This window comes from Schistocerca piceifrons, chromosome 8 (assembly GCF_021461385.2).
Source record: "Schistocerca piceifrons isolate TAMUIC-IGC-003096 chromosome 8, iqSchPice1.1, whole genome shotgun sequence".
Lineage (NCBI taxonomy): Eukaryota > Metazoa > Arthropoda > Insecta > Orthoptera > Acrididae > Schistocerca > Schistocerca piceifrons.
Genome location: NC_060145.1, coordinates 497,859,785 through 497,883,302, shown reverse-complemented (window position 1 = coordinate 497,883,302; position 23,518 = coordinate 497,859,785). Strand labels below are relative to the sequence as shown.

The window sequence follows — 23,518 nt, the reverse complement described above, 5'->3', positions numbered from 1 at the left end:
CCGATTCATATTAGTGAAAAGAAAAGTGTTAATAAACAAACTACATTTCAATTTTACCCACGATTTCGGATTCATTACGTAGCCTTGACTACATGATAAACAATATTTGTGGAGGTTATATAAAACGTATCGTCATAATATTTAGCCAACCAATATTGGGGACACCAAAACTGTAAATCTATGAAATGGTTCTTACAGCGGATGTATAATGTGTGAGTGCGACGAATCATATTGAGAAACTGAACATCCATTACGTACTTCCATGTTTATCTGCGAAAATGGTCCTTGTCGGTACATCAGCATAGAGCTCGAATGTAATCGCTGGAACATTGCAAACCATTCAGGTTAATCGAACATCTAAATACGCATAATGCTGGTACCACCAGGATGTGTTCTTTCTCCTCACCCCCGTGGCAGTAATTGAATTAAGAGTCAGCCGGGAATAACATTTAAATCAATTGACGACCATTGAGCTAGCGTCATGAATTTTCAAACGTCCACTGCCATGTTTGAAGGCGAGTAACACCACGAGTGCTAACGTCGATCGAGCAGTGTCGTCGTGATCGTACTGAATGACATTGAGCGGTCACACTAGGCACGTGTCTAGCACGTGAGCTTAGCCGTCAGCACAGCAAGGTTATGTCTAAATCTATGGCATTGTTAACAGTAGCTTTAAAACGTGTTTTATTACCAGTTCCCTTACGTTACGTCCCAAGTGTCATGTACGTACTTGACACTCTCAGCGTCGTCAGTAGAGATACAAGAACCGAAGAGCCTGAACGTGGGTCTCTGATGTTTATAAACACAATGTGACGTCAGTTCAGGCGACCACAACGCGAACTCTTATTCAAAGGTCCAAGTCCGGCCCGTTAATGGCAATCACTCCCGTTGTCTCTCTACAAGTGACAATCGTCGGAATTCACATTAATCTTCGCGTCAGTTGTGTAAGACTGTATCTAATGGATTCCTAACGAGGCAAAAAATGCTAAAAAATATCTGAAATGTGGGGTCCAGTAATAAAGACACTAATAAAAACAGCCAGTACATGTTGCGTAATACGATATCTAACGGATTCTTATCGAGGGAGAAAAAAATACGAGAAAATATCTGAATTGTGGTCTTCAGTCATATACTTTTGTGACGCACAAGGGACTTTTGCCCGATGCTCGTACTAAAACAAGTGAAGGAGATAAGAAAGCGGTGCTGAAGCGTTGAACCTCTCGTGCTAAACAGTCTCAACGCAACGAATACCGACCTGCCGTAAATACGAGTAAAATCGCTAAATTTTAGTTACCTATTAAATCTCCCTTGTCTCTAAGCCATCTACAAAGATTACATGAAGTTTATTGCCGTATAAACCAATTTTCCATCTATCACAAAGACCGAGACTGTTGCGTTTGGTTCCGAGTGAGTAAATTTTCAGTTGATCACGATGAGATTGATCCTTTTTTTCCAACATGACATTATCTGATTTGGTTATGCACTTTCATAGACGTGCATTCGATATAGCATCGTCATGCATATTCCTCATTGTCAATCATCCTTTTAAGTGAGACTGAATGCTGTAGCGTCTTGGGGAATTATTCCGGGATACTTCTTGAATACCCCTCCCTGACTTTTATTTCAATAGCATGTCGCTTGGCCTTACGTAATTAGCAGGGATGTCAGTTATGGTTTGTAGGTAATAAATTTCAACTACTTTCATACCGAATATATTATTGTGTGATAAAATATTGCAACTCGTATCGTAATTACTTCGTCTATCAGATCCATATGTGTATTTCAGCTTCATTTATACAGCCATCTGTTATAGTTAATTCTTAGAACTATCCAAACCTTTATTCATTTGGTTTTTTTTAAAATTTATTTCACACTGTTGTAACAAGGCGTTTTCGGTGGTGATCTCATAATCGTATTTCTGGATTTGGAAAAATCATATGACAGTGTACCAAGGTGTAAGATCCGGAGTGTTTAGAAAAATTGATGATTCAAAGTTCCCTAATAAAGATTGTGTATGTGCTCTATGAACTCTGGCAGACCGAACTGCTTCAGGACACACACACACACAGAGAGAGAGAGAGAGAGAGAGAGAGAGAGAGAGAGAGAGAGAGAGAGAGGGAGGGAGGGAGAGAGAGAGAGGGAGGGGGAGAGAGAGAGAGAGGGAGAGAGGGAGAGAGAGAGAGAGGACTGAGGTAGATTAGTGCACTTTCCCTGTTACTTTTTATTGCATTTATAGGAGTGGTTATAAAGGAAATCAAAGCGTAAGTAAATGGTAATCTCAATGTGTTAGTCCCTGGTGATGGCGTCGCTACCTGGGGAGAAACAGAACTGGTGGTAGAGGGAAGATTAGACGAGTACAACTCCAAGTTTAAAGAGTACCACCTGACAGTGAGCACCAGCAGAATTGTAGCGACGATTTTGAGCAGGACGTCTGTCCAGGGAAACCTGAAGCTAGATGGAGAGAAAACAATGTGTGGATGCTTTCAATTACCTGGAAACTACAATATTAAGGAAAGAACTGCAAGAATAGAAGTACATAACAGAGTAAGAAAGAAATCCGAATTTTTCCATCAAGTGTGGGTAAAGGGAGATCCTATGAGAGCCAAACGGACCATATTTGAAACGTATCTCGGGCCGATTATGACATTCAGCTAGGAGCCTGTGTAATCAACAAGGCAGGTTTGAGGTAGCTATCAGCATGCTATCAACCTTGCAAAAGACTACATGAAATTATGAATGAAAACATTAGAGCAGATATGAAAGTGGGTCTGTCAATGACTGGCTAAGTTCTTCCAGTTGTGGTTTGGACGTGTGAAGAGGATGAAAAATAGCCGCTTGCCAAAACAATGGTTGGGTAGAAACGTACAGGAGAAAGCATCGATAGGACGACTCAGAAAAATATGATTGGATCAGATTAAGGAAGATCTGAAGACTAAAGGAGGAAATTGGTTGACTATATCAAGGCAAGAAGTATATTAAGACAGAGAAAACTCCTAGCAAATTGTTTTACACACCCTACTCGGCTCTTTGAAAGAATGCTAAGATGATGACGAGTTTTGTAGTTTGTATATAGTTTAATTACACGGTGATGATTATTGAACTGTATGAAATAAAATCGTGATAACTTCTGAACCGTTTGTGTTAGGAAGTTCAAACTGCACGGTTGGCCGCGGGGTATGATGGGAATTAGTACGCGCTGTACGGTTTGGTTTAGCGGTGAATCACGCTTTCATTTGGATTGGTTCGTCAATAAGGAAAATTGGCCCATTTGGGGTACCGAGAATCCGCACTTCACGATCGAGAAGTATCTTCACCCTCAACGGGTGACTACGTGGTGTGCAATGTCCAGTCACGGAGTAATCGGTGCGATATTTGTTGATGGCATGATGACTGCCAAACGGTACGTGAATGTTTTGGAAGATAATTTCATCCCCATTATCCAAACTGACCCTCATTTCGACAAGATGCGGTTCATGCAAGGCGGATCTTGACCTCATCGAAGCAGGTAAGTGTTTGATGTCTTGGAAGAGCACTTTGGGGACCGCATTCTGGCTCTGGGGTACCCAGAGGCCACTGGCATTGGCTTCAATTGGCCGCCATATCCTCTGGATGTTCAACATGTGCGACTGCTTTCTGTGAGGTTATATTAAAGACAAGGTGTACAGCAATAACCCCAAAACCATCGCTGAGCTGAAAACAGCTATTCATGACGTCATCGACAGCATCGAAGTTCCAACGCTTCAGCGGATCATGCAGAATTTCGCTATTCGTCTGCATCACATCATCGCTAATGATGGCAAGCATATGGAACAGATCACAACGTAAATCTGAATACCTGTAGTGACGTTTACATCTTCAATAAGGTGTATGCACCCCATAGTTTGCAACTAATTTACGTTTTATTCATATAGTTAATAATTATCATTCTGTACATCAGGATAAACGTATGTAATGATATACGAAAGGCAGGGGATGAGTTCTGTGACAATGGCCATAGCACAGAAGACGTTAAATGCATTGCTGAAAAACAGAAATTGGTTAATATCGAATATTAAATTTAAATATTAGGAAGTCTTTTCTCAAAGTATTTGTTTAGAATTTAGCTTTCTATGGAAATAAAAAGTAGTCAATAAACAGTTCAGACAAGAATAAAAGACAAGCTTTTGAACTCTGCTGGCACTGAAGAATGCAGAAGATTAGGTGGGTGGATCGACTAACTAACGAGGAACTGACTCGAGTTGCGGAGAAATGAAATTTGTGGCACAATATGGCAAAAAGGAGAGACCGGTTGATAGAACATACACTGAGGCACGAAGAATTCGTCAATTGCGTAATGGTACGAAGTGCTTGGCGTAAAAATTATAGAGGTAGACAAAGGTTTAGCTATAGTAATCAGGCTCAGATGAATTTAAAATGCAATACTTACGTGAGATGAAGAGACTAGCACGGGATAGGCTATCGTGAAGATCATCAAACACGTCTTCAGACTGAATACTGCAATAAAAACGATAACAGTGAATTATTGCAACCATTATCTTCCGTTATCGGAAGAATTGTGTTACCTAAATGATAGCGAAAGTTTTATTCGTGCCCTTCCACACACGACGTTGCTTACTGGAGTAAAGAAAGCTGCAATGAGAGCACGACTCATGTGTCCATATAACATATATCATACAAGCAGCATGTTTTATAGCACGCTACTGGAGGGCTCTTCCGAACGCGTTTAATGCGTGAATTATCAGATGTCAGAGGCACGGACTATATGCCCAACTCCCCAAAGATGATACTGCAATATTATAGACAACAGAGAAAATTTAGGATCTGTTAGATGAAGACCAGCTTCTTTCAAAAAGGTAAGGGAACAAGAGAGACTGTTCTAATGTTGGGATCTAAACATCGAAGTAGCAGTGACGGATATATAAGAAAGGTTGAAGGGTGGGATTAAAATTCAGAATGAATAAATATAAATGATAATATTCACTGATGACATTGCTATCCTAGGAGGAAGTGAAGAGGGATTATAGGATCTGTTGAAAGAACAAAGAGTCTAATGAGTACGGACTACAGAACAAGACCAAAGAAATGACAAACAGTAGAGATGAGTGTAGCGAGAAACTTAACATGGAAATTGGTGATCGCGAACAAGAGAAGTTAATCGGACGAAGATAGGAGGACATAAAAAGGAGATGAGCGGAGCACACTCAAAGAGGCTATGCCTGGCCTAGAGGAGTCTGCTAGTATTAGTTTCTGAGAATGTACGTCTGGAGCGCGGCATTGTATAGTACTGAATTGTGGACTGTGGGAAAATCCCGAAAAGAAAAGGCTCGGCGTTTGCAGATGGGCATCATTTTGCTGTAATGTAAGCACGGGATGGATGCCATAAAGGGCAACAAAACATTACCAGTTTATCACTGAGTGGAGTAGTCTTCAACGATGAGTCCCACTTCGAAATGAGCCTCTATGACCAGACATGTCTGGAGACGCCCCGGACACCGGTGGTTTACCAACCTTACTGTCGTCTGCCATATCGCCGGCAACAAGGAGTGATTTTTGGACAACATGGTTCTGGAGAGAAGCAGCGATTTGTATGATTAATCAGTAATTCAAGAACAGTCTTAATCGCATTTATTATTGTTATAATACCACATACTGGTTCCAACCCGACGTAGGGGTCTTCTTCTAGGCGTTTACACCATTGGTCGACTGCAAGTGGTGTCACTCCTGTCTACATAACGGTAGGAAATATGCGATTAAGACTGTTCTTGAATTATTGATTAACAAAGAGTGATGATCTGGGGTACCACTACATTTCACTGCAGGACGCCTTTGGTTTTGAACCGCGGCAGCCTTACAACACAGCCACACGTCGAAGATATCCTACGACCCGTTTCGTTGCCCTTCGCGGCAAGCTTCCCTTGGCTTACGTTTCAGCAAAATAGTGCCCACCCACATACGGCGAAAGTTTCTGCTCCTTGTCTTCGTGTTCTTCAAATCCTACGTTGGCCAGCAACATCGCCGGATATCTTAAACTGAGAACGTTTAGAGAATTATTGACAGGGCCTTCCAATCATATGGGGATTCTCATGATTTGAGGAATCGATTGGACAGAATTTGGCACGATATCAGTGAAGAGGACATCCAGAAATTGAGTCAATCAGTGCCAAGCCGACCAACTGCTTCCGTAAGGGGCAGAGGTGGACCAACGCGTAATTGCCTTGCTCAATTTGTGAACCTCTTTCTCTCGAATAAAATATCACATTTTTATGAAATTGTAATAATTCGTTTTTCTGCGCATGTGTATTACATCCACCGATTTCCGTCCTATTCAGGTAATTCCTTCTCGGAGTTTCGTTTTTTGCTTCAAAAAGCATTTTGTTTCTTTAATGCCAAAATTTCGGCGATCACTGTTCCAGCGACGGGTTTTCAGGCTTAGTTGATGGAAGCTAAAGCCCACCAAACGTGTTACGGCACTGCGAATAACAGGTGGTTTTGACTTCCAGTACATGTTAATAACAGAGTGAAACCAAATACCAAAACCCGATCGACTCGAAAAAACTGACAAAGTAAACACAATTAAATAGTTCGATATGGAAACGGTCTGATAATTTCGCGCAATTATACATAGTGACCGAGAGTGTTGTTACGTTACATCGGAACCAACTTTTGTTACGTATAATTACAGGTTCACGAAGGAGTTTTCATCTGAAGCAGTCTATTCGAAATAGATCGTGTCGTGCAATTGATCTCTGATTTATGAAAAGAGCGGCGAGTTAAACAGATTAAACAATACCTACTTCCAATATTTCTTTGTCTGTCACAACGTGAGTGCAGCAGCTGCTAATGAATCGTGCGTGTGGCACGCTTCCAGGGGGAAGAGGCAGTCGGACCAGCGGCTGGCGCAGCTGCAGACGATGGCGGCGCTGGAGGCGATGGGGGGCAGCGTGAAGCACGTCCCCGTGGGCTACGGCGCCGTCGACGCACGCAAAGTGTGAGTACCGCCGCCTCGCAGCACCGACCACTGCATTAATCGTACAGGGTTACTAAGGATCACGTTAATGAACGTAAGCTAAGTGACATTCATGACCAAACACCTGAGTTACAAATACAGTTAACTGAACTGTAAAGCCCCAGTGTCTGTAACATATGGCGTGTGCATGTCTGGTTGCCTAATGTTTTCTCCACAATACAATTTTATGCCTACAAATGATTAAGATGACCCTGCCATTGACTGCATACTCTTAGAGACTTCCATAAAATAAGGTACCGTGTTGTGGTTTTATTTCACTTCAGTGTAGCACCATCATTCCTATTGGGGTGCTACTAAAATGAATCACAACTTAGATACCGTAAATTATTTATTCTCAAAAAAACATGTAGAACGCAAAAAATTGTATAAATATGAAGCATGCAATATCGAGTTCTACCCCGACATGTGATTTCGAGATTTGCAGAAGATATGTTTCACTTCCTTTAGACGGCGCCCCCTGTTGCTATACAGGCACAATGTTAGCTGATGCTGTTTAACTGTGAGAAATAAAAGACCTTCACTCTGACTGACGCTTTCAGAAAATGCTCAATAGGCAAGTAAATGAAACTCACCACATTTACTGTGAGTGTCTCCCTATACGCATGTCACCTCCTGAAGTACGACCAGCAGTTGCACTGGACCAATGGTCAGCTCGCTGGTGCGTTGGCCGCAGTGTAGACGATGTGCGAGGCACACATGCACTTCTCTGCCTACACACTCTGCGCTCTCTCTCTCTCTCTCTCTCTCTCTCTCTCTCAGGACAGTAAATCTTCACCCCTGCAGAAAACGTAAGTCTCTTCCCAGCGCCTCTTTGACCGGTAGCTGCTTCTGAGGAACTTGTGGCCCACTTCACCTTTACTTTCAGTGCTCAGCCCAAAATAACTCTCAGTACAGAAATTGTTAGTACGTGGTATTAGCCACTGTCATCCAATGAAACGATCTATAATCCGAATTTGCATTGTAAACAGTGATCTAATATAAATAAACATCTACAAGAATATTAAATGTTTTGTGGCAAAATCTTACCACCTTGCAGCAAAGTCAGTTGCATTCGGGAAATCTTCAGAGTGTCCAGTGTATGCTGGATTGTCTGCCTTTCTGCTCCACAGTCGCTCTTTGTAGGCGTATTTGGTTTCCTTTTACACAACGACACCGCACATTTGCAATGGTTCATCTTCATTTGGTTAAGAATTATACAGGATTTTTTTTCGATGGACAAAGCCAGAAGGTTTTTCAGCAATACTTCGAAATTTCTGTAGGTCTGCATTTATATTATTTTTCCAGGCTACCTCCCTGTATTGCACAAAAAAAAGTCGCTATTTTCTAAAAATATAGCTTCCGAAAATGATGGTTTTCTTGAGCTGCGTCGTTTAATATTCGTGTCATCAGTGAAAGAATGGATAGGAAGTTGTTAAATGTTTTGCATTTTTCCAAACTCTCTAAGAAGTGCTTGTTGACTTCGCAGTTTTGGTGTAGGTGTATGACTTAGGACAGCTGGATACAAGGTGGGAGTACTCTTAATCGTGACCAAAGTCATCCGCATTGTGTGATTTAGTACCATGTCTGTTTTCTTGGTGTGTGGGCAGTTCAGCTAAATCAGAGCTAAAACCGTTGTTCATAATGTAGGTGCCGGAGGGCCCCACGTCCCGCCACATTTCTGTCTGATTTCATTCCTTGCGTTTCTCACGTCAGCCTTACACCTTAACTTTCTGTCTAAAGTAACTCCTGGATACTTATGAGATTTATTGTGAATTCAGGTGACACTGTTGAAACGAATTCCAAGTTATATATCTGCAAATTTGTTGTTCAGATCAAAGCACAAAATCTCCGTCTTTGTTGAACTGGGCTGGACCCTCCATTTGCAGAAATAGTTTCCCTGAGCAGCCAAATCATTTGTTTCAACATTCTCTGTTTTCTTAATTTCCTTGTGTTGTGCCCGCTCATTAGAGTATCAAAATTTTCGAGATGTTGTTGCAGGTGTACCTGCAATACAAATGCTAAAGAGGCGAGGAGCTAAGACGGACCCTTTATTTGCTTGCTCCACTTACTTCCAACGATCACTGATGATGTTGTGGTGTACAGGAAGGTGTCACAAGCTGAGTGACTGTAGGAAGATAGAAGATGACTCAGACAAAATTTCTTCTTGGTGTGATGAATGGCTGCTAGCTTCAAATGTACAAAATGTAAATTACTGCAAATCAGTAGGAAAAACAAACCCACAATATCCGAAGACAGCGTCTATAGTGTGCTGCTTGACACAGTACAGTCGATTAAATGTCTAGCGATATGAAATGGTCGAATTCGGCTTATTGGGACGATTTTAGGAAAGTACTGCTGAAAACCCTTCTGGCTTTGTCCATCGAAGAAAATCCTGTATAATTCTTAACCAAATGAAGATGAACCATTGCAAATGTGCGGAGCCATTGTATAAAAGGAAACTAAATACGCCTACAAAGAGCGACTGTGGAGCAGAAAGGCAGACAATCCAGCATACACGGGACACTCTGAAGATTACCCAAATGCAACTGACATTGCTGCAAGGTGGTAATATTTTTCCACAAAGGATACCACATAACATGAAACACTAGTACGACACACTCTTGAGTACTGCCAATGTTTGGGATGCAGACCAGGTAGGATTAAAGGGCGACATTCAGTGGCGGGCTGCTACATTTATTACCAGTAGGTTCGAACAACACGCAATTATTATGGAGATGCTTCGCTAACTCCTCTGAGAATCACTGGAAGGAAAGCGCCGTTCTTTCCGAGGAAAACTATTGATAACATTTAAATAATGAGCATTTGAAGCTGACTGCAGAACGATCCTATTGCGGTCAAAGTACATGTAGTGTAAGGTCCACGAAGATAAGAGAAACTAGGTCTTGCATAGAGGTATATAGACAATTGTTTTCTCCTTGTTCTATTTCCAAGTGTCATAGGAAAGGAAATGTCTAGTAGCGGTTTGCAGGGTTCGGATGTAGGCGTAGGTTAATTAATTAATTAACAAGGGTGACTCTAAAAAACATGGGTGCTGTAACTCACAAAAATGGTATTCATCAAACTATAAATTAAACAATGGTCACTATAAAGCTCTCTTTGTTATAAGTCCCTATAGGCTTCAGGTTATACACAGACTGCATACATAGCAAAGGACAGTTACTTTTATGAAGTATTAACACGGGTTACAATATAATTAAAGCACCAGCACCTTGATAAACGTCGAATAATGCACAATGCACCTGGAGTGAACAAATTAAAATCAGCGAAACATTTATCGGTGCAACTAAGTTCGCAGAAGATTGCTGGTTGTTAATCAAGAAGGAAGGAAAGAAAGAAGCACATAAAGAATCGCACATGCATCTACTGCCTTGACTGAGCGCATGTTGAGCCTGCAATAACGAGGGGCGTTCAATAAGTAATGTAACAACTTTTTTCTGAAAGCAGGTTGGTTTTATTCAGGATTCCAATACGCCATCTTATTCCCCACTCTTATAGCTACAACAGCCCATTTTTCCATACAATCTCCGTTCAATGCGACGGCCTCATGCCACCTTACAGGGGGCTGTATGCCCGCATGGTGCCACTCCGCTGGTCGACAACGGAGCGAACGTCTTGCTGCATCAGTAGTCTCCCCGCTATCTATGTATATCCCACACTGGGCCAAACAATTCCCCGCAGATGGTCATCCTTCGCTCTTTGTGGTCTCCTGTTAGGCTACGAGGAACTCAGCAGGCACACACCTTTGATTTCGCCAACGGGTGGACGAGTGTGTCAGCGCTACCAACAGAGACGTCCAGCTGAGCAGCGAGGTGTTGACTGTGCTCCGTTGATTACGTCGAATGAGAGTGTCTGCACGTTCCAAAATTGCAGGAGTCTCAGCTACGTGCGGCCGGCCAGCACGCGGGAAATCGAACAGATCTGCGGGATCTTCTTTCGATAGTGACACATGTCTAACTCAACTACTCACCGTACTTTGGTTTTCTTCCAGGTCTGCGTACACATTCTAGAAGTACCGGTGAATATCTGCGATGCTCTGGTTTCCTGCCAAAATAAATTCAGTGGCAGTTCCATTGTTGGAACGCATCTCGTTACAGACGCCATTTTCAAGGCAACGTACGTATAGCTGTACCACCTATTGGAACTTCGTGGTGCTATAGAGGCTGAAGCGGGAATACTCCACGATGTGCCACAGCGTATTGTGCATTTTCTCGACGGAAATTGGCCGCAAAAAAGTTTTTCATTACTTACTGAATGCCCTTCACATTAACATATGTTACTATTTAATTGAAGCCTCAACAACTTGGGAAAGATTGTATAATGAATCTCGAGTGAGAAAATTAGAACCAGCACAACATTTGGGGTGCAACTAGGCTCTTAGAAGCCGCGCAGTGATTGCTAATCTTTAATCAAGAAAGATCCAAATGACAACAGAAACAAATTGCCCATGTACCTACTTGACTGAACTAATGTTGAGCCTGCAATTAATAATAAACGTACTTGGAATAAAAATGTGAAGGTCCTGGCATTATTGAGAACGCTCGCCTCCTACAATTCGGCTTGTGAACACAGCTGCTGTTTACCGTACAGGGAGTCCCGGTAGCGGCCAGTGGCTGCTGTGGTGGCTGCGGAACCCACCCGCCTTGCATCGAAGGCTGGTCTCCCACAGAGCCCGAGGTCGAAATCCGTCTGTCTGACGAAAATTCTCCTGTCGTGTTTCGTGTGGAACTGTTCTACAGAGCGCTCCGGCAAGAAGGGAATTTTTACTCTCACTTCGTGAATGTGAGCTTCGATTTTGATCGCCAATCACAGTTGTTCTTCTGAGAGCCGCCCAATGACATACGTTCTAATAAGCCAGCAGTCTCCATCGCGTACTCGATTTTAATATGTTTAACCAGCAGTGAGGAATTTCAGTGCTGCAGCTCGGAAACAGGCAGTGTCTGAGTACCACTATCTGTCCAACGAGAAAGGCCTCCCCATGCATGCACTGGTCAAGCGCGTTCTCTCACTCCAGAATTTATTTATATTAACCAATGGTACGTGCCCTTACAATTTCTTACCAAAAAATTATCAACCTAAGTCAGCCACGCCCGCAAGCATGAAGTTGCGGGAAGGCTTCTTCTCATTCCATCTCTTAGAACTGTCCCCGGCGCAGCGTTTCCCAGAATGGGGGACAACTGCAGGGTGCATTTCTTCACAGTCCTGCACACTCCGCAGCTTTTAAGCAGTGGGAAAGAGTCGCTGTGCATTCCTGGCGCTGGCGGAAATGTCACACTGAAAACAATCCTTTACTTCTCAATATGCTGCAAACACTGTTGCCATCCGACGAGGCGCAGGCTGCGCCTGATAGGCAGACCTCTGGTCACACGCAGCGCCTCTGCAGCTGGTACCTCGCCGACTCCTCGGCAGTGGCGGCTTGTACACCTTTTGTAGGACTCGTAGTCTTGCGGGACTAATGGCTCGACACTGACCCTCCCATATCTGCTCTGTGAGACTTCGCTCAACGTGCGTTCAATGAGACTCTCAACTACTCATTTAAGAAATCATCCGTTAGAAGAAAATCACAAAGATTTTTAGTAGTTAGATATGACAGTCACTGCCATTGACTTTATCAATTCTCTTACTTTTATTTCTCAACAGAAAAAAATTTTAATTTTGTGGATTTATACGTTTAATGGAGTCTGATTATGACGTGTGGCAGTTTGGTAGAAATGGTTGAGTATCAATTATCTTTCTTCTATTATAGACGATGATAAAAAAACTGTCATCAGTTTATCGTTTTCGGTCCATAGAGACCAACCTGAAATCTGTTTAAATCGTACGATGCCCTTTATTTATTTTTTATGTACGAGTCTGTTCAGGTGCCGTCAAAACTATTGCTCAAGAGAGTAGAAGAACAGGTATAAACTACAGTAGGCGACTACCAAGTGGGATTCAGGAAGGGAAGAGGCTGTATAGAACAGATATTTATCCTGAAGCAGCTGATAGAACATAGGGCCTTAAAAAACAGAAAGACAGTAATAACCTTCGTGGACTTCACAAAGGCATATGACTCCATCGACAGACTCTTGATAGAATCCTAAAGAACAGAGGACTTGATGGAACTACACAAGAACTATTAAAAGAAATTCCGACAGACACAAAAGCAAGGTTGAAATTCAGAGGAGCACTGTCAGAAGAATTTGAGATCAAGACTGGTGTTAAACAGGGAGATGGATTGTCACCATTGTTGTTCAGTATAGCACTGGACGAAGTGATCAGGCAGTGGAGAGCAATAAACGAGGAAATGGGAATACCAAAGACCCATGTGGGGGACAAAAAGGACAACAGGGCTCAAGTGGACTGCCTAGCCTTTGCAGACGACATAGAAATAGTGAGACGGAAGAAGAAGCAAAGACACAACTTAAGTAAGGTAGCCAGAAAGGTGGGGTTGAGGATCGCCTACAACAAGACAAAGACGTTGAATACCACTGCAGACTGGCAAACACCGGAAGGCACTGTGCAAATGGTGGACAAATTTAAATATCTGGGAGAATTTATAACAGGAAGGAACAGGAGCAAGGAGGGAATAACAGAGAGGATAAAGAAGATGAGGTCAGCCTTCTGCATGACGAGAGACATACACTCCTGGAAATGGAAAAAAGAACACATTGACACCGGTGTGTCAGACCCACCATACTTACTCCGGACACTGCGAGAGGGCTGTACAAGCAATGATCACACGCACGGCACAGCGGACACACCAGGAACCGCGGTGTTGGCCGTCGAATGGCGGTAGCTGCGCAGCATTTGTGCACCGCCGCCGTCAGTGTCAGCCAGTTTGCCGTGGCATACGGAGCTCCATCGCAGTCTTTAACACTAGTAGCATGCCGCGACAGCGTGGACGTGAACCGTATGTGCAGTTGACGGACTTTGAGCGAGGGCGTATAGTGGGCATGCGGGAGGCCGGGTGGACGTACCGCCGAATTGCTCAACACGTGGGGCGTGAGGTCTCCACAGTACATCGATGTTGTCGCCAGTGGTCGGCGGAAGGTGCACGTGCCCGTCGACCTGGGACCGGACCGCAGCGACGCACGGATGCACGCCAAGACCGTAGGATCCTACGCAGTGCCGTAGGGGACCGCACCGCCACTTCCCAGCAAATTAGGGACACTGTTGCTCCTGGGGTATCGGCGAGGACCATTCGCAACCGTCTCAATGAAGCTGGGCTACGGTCCCGCACACCGTTAGGCCGTCTTCCGCTCACGCCCCAACATCGTGCAGCCCGCCTCCAGTGGTGTCGCGACAGGCGTGAATGGAGGGACGAATGGAGACGTGTCGTCTTCAGCGATGAGAGTCGCTTCTGCCTTGGTGCCAGTGATGGTCGTATGCGTGTTTGGCGCCGTGCAGGTGAGCGCCACAATCAGGACTGCATACGACCGAGGCACACAGGGCCAACACCCGGCATCATGGTGTGGGGAGCGATCTCCTACACTGGCCGTACACCACTGGTGATCGTCGAGGGGACACTGAATAGTGCACGGTACATCCAAACCGTCATCGAACCCATCGTTCTACCATTCCTAGACCGGCAAGGGAACTTGCTGTTCCAACAGGACAATGCACGTCCGCATGTATCCCGTGCCACTCAACGTGCTCTATAAGGTGTAAGTCAACTACCCTGGCCAACAAGATCTCCGGATCTGTCCCCCATTGAGCATGTTTGGGACTGGATGAAGCGGCGTCTCACGCGGTCTGCACGTCCAGCACGAACGCTGGTCCAACTGAGGCGCCAGGTGGAAATGGCATGGCAAGCCGTTCCACAGGACTACATCCAGCATCTCTACGATCGTCTCCATGGGAGAATAGCAGCCTGCATTGCTGCGAAAGGTGGATATACACTGTACTAGTGCCGACATTGTGCATGCTCTGTTGCCTGTGTCTATGTGCCTGTGGTTCTGCCAGTGTGATCATGTGATGTATCTGACCCCAGGAATGTGTCAATAAAGCTTCCCCTTCCTGGGACAATGAATTCACGGTGTTCTTATTTCAATTTCCAGGAGCGTATATAACAAAAAGAATATATCCACAGAGGCAAAGTTACGCCACAACAAGGCAACGGTGAGGAATGCAGTATTATATGCTGCTGAGACGATAACACTAGGAAGAAATGGGGCAGAACAACTAGAGAAAGAAGAGAGAAAAATACTGAAAAAAATACTATGTCCAAAAAGAGGTGGAGAGAGGTGGATGCGAAGACCTGGGGAAGAATTGTACCGGAACATGAACAATATCCGGGGAAATCAGACTCAAAAGGGCAAGGTTTGCTGGACATTTAGTTAGGATGAGTATGAACAGAATGACGAAGAGAGTGTGGGAAACAACAGGGAGGACAAGGGGAAAGACAGGAACCAAGTGGGTTGTTGAACTTCGGAAGGACTGGTTGGAATTGGGGATCAAGGTAGAAGGAAAGGAAAATTGGAGGAACAAATACACACCGACCAATATGCCGGAGATCAATGACAGAGAAGAATACAGGAAAAAGATTAGAGTGTCACCAGTGGAGCCGACAGGAGAAACGGAAACTGAAGATCTCGGAAGAAGAGCGGGAGAGAAGAAGAGAAAAAATGAAGAGGTTCTGGGAGAAGAAGAGGAAAATGCAGTCCACGAAGGGGCTACCCGTGGTCCTACAGAGGCCGTAACGTAAGAAGAAGAAGAAGAAGAGTCTGTTCAGAAAATTCCGGAACTTTGTCCACAAAACTTTTCTGCGTTTACCTTTTACTTATTGTGCCTGGTCTCTTTCGAAATATTCTCCTCCACAATTGATACACCGCTCCAATGCCGTCCCCAACTATGCAAGCAATCTTGGTACGCTTCTTGCTGTATCGCGTGAAGCGCCGTCTGCTAGTTTTCTTTCATCTCGTCTGTCGTTGTAAATCTTCGTTCTTTCAACGGGGTTTTCAACTTTGGAAATAAAAGACAGACCACAGATGTCAGGTACGAGAGTACGGAGGATGAGGCAGCACAGTGATTTCGTTGTTTGTGCAACAGCCACGCACAACAGGGACGAATATGCGGATGCGTTGTGATGATGCGAGATCCATGAATTCTCTCGCCACATTTCAGGCCGTTTTCTTTTCTCTCAAGAATCGCAACACGTCCCGAGAGTATCATCGATGAACACTTTGTTCCTGTGGCACGAATTCATGATTAACTAATCCTTCATAGCCAAAGAAAATTATGAGCATGACTTTGACATTTGATTTGACCTGACGAGCTTTTTTTGGTTTTAGAAAACCTTTCCAGATCGATTGTGAAGCTGAACCTTGGTCTCAACACCATAACCGACGTCTCGTCATCAGTTATGATTCTCTTAAGGAGCATTTCGATCGCATTTACGCCATCTGGAAACTCTTGATAGATTGCGAGGCGAAGGTTTTTCTATTCCTGATTAATGAGCCGGCCGCGTGGAGTAGCCGGGTAGTTGGGGCGTCATGTCACGGTCCGTGCGGCTTCCCCCGTCGTAGGATCGAGTCCTCCCTCCGGAATGGGTGTGTGCGTTGTCCATACAGTAAGCTACTTTAAGTTAGATTAAGTAGTGTGTAGGCCTAGGGACCGATGACCTCAACAGTTTGGTCTCATAAGACCTTACTACAAATTTCCAAAAATTAATGAGCCGTGGGACGAACTTGGTGCCAACATGAGACTTTTCAAGATGTTGTGTCAGGATATCACATGATGCAACTGAAATGTTACATTCTTCTGCAGTCTCCCGGACAGTCAGTATTCAAAGGAATACACAGTTTCGTTGACTTACCTGCACGAGCGTCGTCGCTAGACGCCGGAACAAGGGTTATCTTTAACTTCCGTCCACCCATTTTTAAACCGTGTGAACCGTTCGAAACACCGAGTACGGCTTAAGGACCCATCACCATATGCTTCCTCCATCATTTGGCGTGTCTCTCTAGTTTCACGCGCAGTTCAATGCAGAAGCATGGCTGTTCTAACTCTGCCATCTCGATATTCGCGAACGGTGCGAGACAACGTTCCACTCAGTACAGAATACAGAATAACCAACAGACATTCAACACTAAAACTTCCGGAACTTAAACACAAATCACAGAGGTGAGCAGGGATGCAAACCGAATTTCTCTCCAACTCACCACTCCCACGAAATTACGAATGTTCCGGAATTTTTTGAACGGACCTCATACATGAATCATCTGACGGACAGGGTGGGAGCAATTTGCGGCTGTTTGCTAATGGCACCGTGGTGTACGGGAACGTGTCGTCGTTGAGTAAGTGTAGGAATATACAAAATGAGTTAGACAAAATTTGTACTTGTATCATAAATGGCAGCTTGCTCTCAGTGTACAAAAACGTAGCTTACTACGGCTGAGCGGGAAACAGTCTTGCAACGGCCGAATAAAGCATTAGTTGGGTGCAGCTTGACACAGTTGTTTCGATTAAACATTTAGGCCTAAAGCTGCAGAGCGATATGAAATGGTGTGAACAGAATCAACACGTCAGGTTGGCGTTAGGGAAGGCGAATGCTGGATTTCGTTTTATTGGAAGAACGGGAAAGTTTAGCTCATCTTACTTAATAGTGGATATTTTTGTTCACTAGACGTAAGCAACAAGAAATAAAGAAAGGGCGATCAGCTCTTATTGGCAAGGCATGAGGAAGGAAACCGGTAGGATCCTTCTAAAACGATCTATCCTGGTATTTTTGTTACGCAGTTTAATGAAACCACGAAAATGTAAATCGCGATGGAAGGACGGAATTTGAACGGCTCTCGACTGCAGGTCCAGCCAGCTTGTTCGTTGGGGTGAAAAATATGTGTGTCATCTCGAAGCTCTTTCTGGTGAGAAAACTGATGATCTGAAATGATGATGATACTAACGAAAATGACAACGATAATGAATTGTCGGGGTCTTAGGTTCTTCGTCCACTTTACAAAACATTTTGCAGTATAAAACTAGTCATCTATTGCTATATGATAGCATACGGAAGGATAAATGCACAGATCAACCATCTCCTTAAAAAACCTGTTGGTTTGCGGGTGCGGACATGGAGCCCGATGGCATCCTCGCTGTGTTACATTTGGTTCGCATCTGGCAAAATTTGGTGACCAAGGAATTAGTGTGAGTCCACGATCATGCTACTCAAATCACTGTAGCCCATTGCGAGCGTTTGACAGGGAAATTTGTGGTGCTGTAAGATGCCACCACCGTTGGTGATGACGGCAAGCTGTGAAGGAACGCAGGTGGTGTGAACATTCTCCACGATGTCCGCAGCTGCCATGTTGCCTTCCATTGCTGCCACAGTTCCACCTGACGCTCTGGCGAGTGTCCCTGACAAAGTAATGCTGCCGCCACAGGTCTGAGTCTCTGGCGCGGTGAATTTTTCCGAGTAGCCGTTCACCCAAATGACGGCCGCAACCGAAAACCGGCACCCAACTTTCTGACAAGAAAGGTGATTCATCCGACCGGACGACACGTTCACACTGAGCAGCGGTACGTTCTCGATGATCCAGTGTACAGTGTAATCATAACTGACGATGTCGTCGAGTCTACATGTGAGGAAGTAGAGAACGTTTACTGCGGCGCCCCATGTGCGCTGGACGGTGTACTCTGAATCGCTTGCGTCTGCTCCAGCACTGCAGTCTGTCGTCAGATCTGGCAGAGATCGCCGTTTATCCTGCTTCACACAGCGGCAAGCCCCCGACCTCCATATTGTTTGATGAGGCGCTCTTTAAACAACCACACCTCATGCAGTGAGACGCCAACTGAAGAGCCCACCAGAGACGCTCACAGTGTGAACACGTCTGTCCTCTGATTCTTGGAACTGTAAGCTAAAGTTGACTACGTAACATTACAAAGTTGCTAACACTTAAATCGCAAACACATTGAACAGCAAAAATATTATGATCGCTTACGCACCGTTACATTGTATGCAGCCCGGTGGCATTGCGGCCACGTGACACGGTAACAAAAGTATGTAAGCGGGGCATACACGGACGGCGGATCAATCTAGCGAAGATATGGGCTGAAAATGGGGCAAAACAGGCGACTTTAATAAAGGGCAGATAATTATTACGCAGAGCCTATGAAATAGTACCTCAAAAACGGCGAAGCTGGTCGGACGTTTATGTGCTGCCGTCGAAACCATCTACGGAAAGAGGTAGAAGGGCAGTAAAATACCACTAGATGCAAAATGGTTGGACGTTCTCGACTCTTCACAGAACGTGGGCTTCCGAGGCTTGTCTGATCTATAAAGTACGATAGATAGTGATATGTGTCATATCTGCCGAACGAGCACAATACTGGTTCAGGCACCAGTGTTTCGGAGCACACTGTTCACCGAATGTGGAGCTCCGCATCAGAAAACCCTACGTGTTCACATGTTGACCCAACTACATCGTTACCTACGATCGCAGTGGGCACAAGCCCATCAGGATTCGACCATCGATCAATGGAAAAGTGTTGGGTCTTTCTGTGAATCACAGTTTGCTACACTGCGTCGATGGTCGTCTCCACAGACACTGTCATCGAGGCAACGTGCAGCGCGCCATGGACGCAGACTGGTGACAGCAGTATTTTGCTATGGGGATCATTCTCCTGCGCTTGCGCGGGACCTGTGGTAGTAATCGAAGATACGCTGACAGTTGCGAACCACCTGCGTCCCTTCATTCTTGTTGTCTTGCCCGACGGCGATGCCACATTTTAGCAGTATAACTGTTCGTGCCTCGGAGTCATAACCGCGCTACAGTTGTTTGAGGAGCATTATAGTGAACTCACGTTGATGTCTCGGCAGGCAAATTCGCCTGATATAAATCCTATGGAACCCATCTGGGTCGCTATCGGGTGCCATCACCGCGTACGCAAATCGGCGGCCCGTTAAGCGAATTACAGGCCTGTGCGTAGACATATAAAGGCATATTTCTCCACAAACCTAAGAACAGAATATAATACGCATAATCAGCGATGTATTTCGTTCCAAAGACGGACAGAAAAGCTATTAAGCAGGTGATCAAAATGTTTTGGCTAATCAGTGTATAAGATTACCAGTATTCGCAAAATAATAATCTCAAAGTGAAAACTATTAATAAATTATGTAACTACTGGTGTAGATACCCTAGACGTACAATAGCAGTGGGACGGATGACACCCGCCTGCAGAATCGATCAGCAAGTAGAGAACTACACAGTTGTGCTCCCTTGCTGCCGACGAGGTTGGGAAGCAGTTGTAGTGCCAGTGCGTTACATTCCCCCACCTGCATGGTTGACTACTGCGGGTTTGTCATTGGTGCACGTGAGCTCGCTGTAACACATCTCCCCAACTCGTCCCGTACGTGCGCGGCAGGATGTATGTCACGGTGGATGTTCATGCCAGTCCCGTCGCTCCAATAGCTTCTCCATCTGCGCTGTTCGGTGCGGTCGCTCACTGTCATCCATAGAAATGAAGTCAGGGCCGAAGGTTCCCTTGAAGAAAAGCACATGGGTAAGAAGTACAGAGTCACAATAACTTTAACCGGTGAGTGTACAGTGTTCAAAGACTTGGAGTTCATTACATCCACACAACATTTTGCCACCCCAATACCGTAACACCTGGTCCACCAAAACGATCATCATCTACAGTGATGGACGTACCCTCATAATGCGAGATGTGGAAACACGTATTGCACCCGGAAGCATGGTCGAACATGATCGTTTTGGAGGTTTAGGTGTTATGCTGTCTGGAGGCATAACGTGCCATGTGCGTACTGACCTCCAATCCTTTGAACGTCCTCAACATTATTGTCATACTGCACGTCTTCAGTACTTGCTCATTAGTTAGTTAACTGACACATCTAATCTTCAGCATTGTTCTGTAGCCACTAATAGTGATAACAGTTATAATAATAATAATAATAATAATAATAATGTTGATAACAGCAATAATGATAATGGCAGATATAAAAAGAATTTATAGATGTACAAAATCGATGTTTTCTGATATAGCGTGCTCTGGAGAAAATAAATTTAAGGAGACTGTATCAGCTAAGAATGGTGGAAAATTAGGAATATCTAGTTGGGAGAAGGAGAGTAACGAGTGCGTACAGAGACAATGGTAATGCTTATTGTTGCTTTAGTAGTATGTCATTAACTATCTTATGAAGCTGGGGATGTTATAGAGTTCTCTGATAATATGCGGGAGGTTACTATACGGTCGGGTTCCTGATACTGACAAGGATATTGAGGGAGTGGCTGATCGGTGGAGAAAAACAGTTTCGTCTGGCGGGATCGGTTGTTTCTGCTGTGTTGTTAAGATAAGAGCGATAAAGTCGGGGAAAGGTATCACGGACAGTGTTCGTTGATAAGACAGAAGAGAAGGCAGAGGGTATGGAAATATCCCTCAGCCTCTCTGAACGAAGGTAGGATAACTGCGCACATGATGCTGAAATCTGTTCAAAAAGTCGAGCATCACAGATTTAACGACCACAGGCATTCATAACCAGGTCCAGGAGCCGTGAGCTTTCCTGAGAGAGCCCTTGCAGAATATTATCGCTGTAATCAGTAATTGGAGGTATAATTTTGTAGAAGCTACTTTTTCAGTCTATAGGGAATAGTAGCTACAGGTGAATGACTGTCGAAACATTCACCGATCCACCGATGCAGGTTGGTGGGGGCAGTATTACGGTATGGGGCACGTTCAGGTGGGCTTCGATTTCATGTGTGTGTTAACCATCTTCACTCCTTCGTGCGTGGTGTTTCTCTGACAGCGATGGCATCTTCCAGCTAGATAATTGTCTGTGTCACAGTACCAGAACCGTACGACAGTAATTTAAGGAATCTCACAGTTAACTCACGTCAACGTCTCACCTTCCAAATTCGCCTGATGTGAACGCGATGCAACACTTCGGTGGCCAGCTCCTTAGCCACAAACCGTCGACCTATAGTTTACGGAAACTGCGTGACCTGAGCGTTGACGTCTGGCGCCAAGTGTCTTCAGAAAACTACCAAGCGCTTATCTGTTCGATGGTACGCAGAACTGCTGTTGTACTGCGTTCCAAAAATGGACCAACAGTGTTATCATGTCTTCGCTCCTTAGTTTACACAATTAAAATACTTCAGTGTGATTTTTTCCTGCAATCTGCTGAGCTACAGTGGACAGATCACTATTGATTAGTACTTAACGTATTGGTCTGACACGTGTGTTGCAGAGGTCGCAAGCGCGCCCCGTGGTCGTGGTGGGTACCAGACTCTGGTGACTGGGACCAGAGCGTGGACTTGGACCAGGGCGACACAGACGTCGACTCCGCGGAGTGGTGGGGCGCGGCACACAGCAGCTGACCAGTTCACTGCTCTTCTGGTATCGAGCTGACTTAGCCCTGCACACTCCACATATTTCTTTGATCACTCAGTTACTGTAAATAAAACCAACTGAAGAAAATAAAAACATTTTGTTTCATTACACAAAATTGGAAACGTTGTTACGATTATTTACCGAAAATGATGTCCAGCAAATCACCACCTGCGCACCCAATGCATTCCATTGAGATATCCAATATTTCCTTTCCTTATTCAACCCGTTCGTGAACCTGTACTTTCCACAATGGTAGTGAAGCCTGCTTATCCACGAGGCCATTTTCTACGCTTGCTTCTGAGAAGCACCTCTTTTTATTCTATTGAGACTCTAATAAATGTTAGCGTACCACAATTGTCTGTATAGCCCCAATCTGAAATCGTAGTATCTGTGTGAGCGCCTCGCAGTCTGATTCACAATACCTTAATCCTTCCAACAAAAGTTCTGTTGCACGCATATTTATTTTATTTCCATAGAAGGTTGAAGCCAGCCTATTCAATCTTGCATCATTTGATACTGGAAATGCCAGGCAGAGGTCATCGGGATAGAACCGGGTATGATCCCAGTTTCGGTAAAAAACTGAACAATAGTCATATGCTGCAAACAAATGCCTTTATTTAGGACGAAAACTTCTTTTACCAAACGTCGTATACGCTACATTCTTACACATAAATAATATGTACTTATTCTCACTTTGTTTTTTAGAATTATTCTTAGGCTCTATGTCAGGTACAAGGATACGTATGTGAAACGGATTTGCCCCATAAAACAACTATTTTCGGCTTTACGTTGGCTCACGATCGTTGACCAGTCTGTAACTTTACTTGTTTCAGCAGATTGCTCTGGTTTGCTAAACAGCGTGTTTCACAGTTCATGTTACACGTTTCTAGAGGATGTGGAGGGGACTTAGGAGATCAACTTTTACATAGTAATCGATCTCCGGAAACGTCATTCAAAGACACTACAGAGCATCAAAGTTAAAGGAGCCGGCTGTGTGCTGTACAGCAGTGAAGATGAAGAAGTGCTCCTAAGGTATGCGTTTTAGAGCCCACGTTTGCTATATATTTTTTCCTTGTTTTGGTCCATATTGCCACCTCTGAAAGTTCCCTACATTACAATCTTAGCAACAACAATACCTGTAGGTGTATTCCACTGTCAGAGGTGTCA

At 44.4% G+C, this 23,518-nt stretch overlaps 1 protein-coding gene across 1 annotated transcript in view; it reads left to right on the top strand.

Annotated features, from left to right (window-relative positions):
• LOC124711521 overlaps positions 1 to 22,385 on the top strand; it is a 92,768-nt gene extending 70,383 nt beyond the window's left edge. The window contains exons 3-4 of the mRNA XM_047241643.1: positions 6,869 to 6,988; positions 22,209 to 22,385. Coding sequence (XP_047097599.1) covers positions 6,869 to 6,988; positions 22,209 to 22,338 — 250 coding nt within the window. The 3' untranslated portion in view covers positions 22,339 to 22,385. The remainder of the gene's footprint in view (positions 1 to 6,868; positions 6,989 to 22,208) is intronic.
• Positions 22,386 to 23,518: the final 1,133 nt, after the last annotated feature.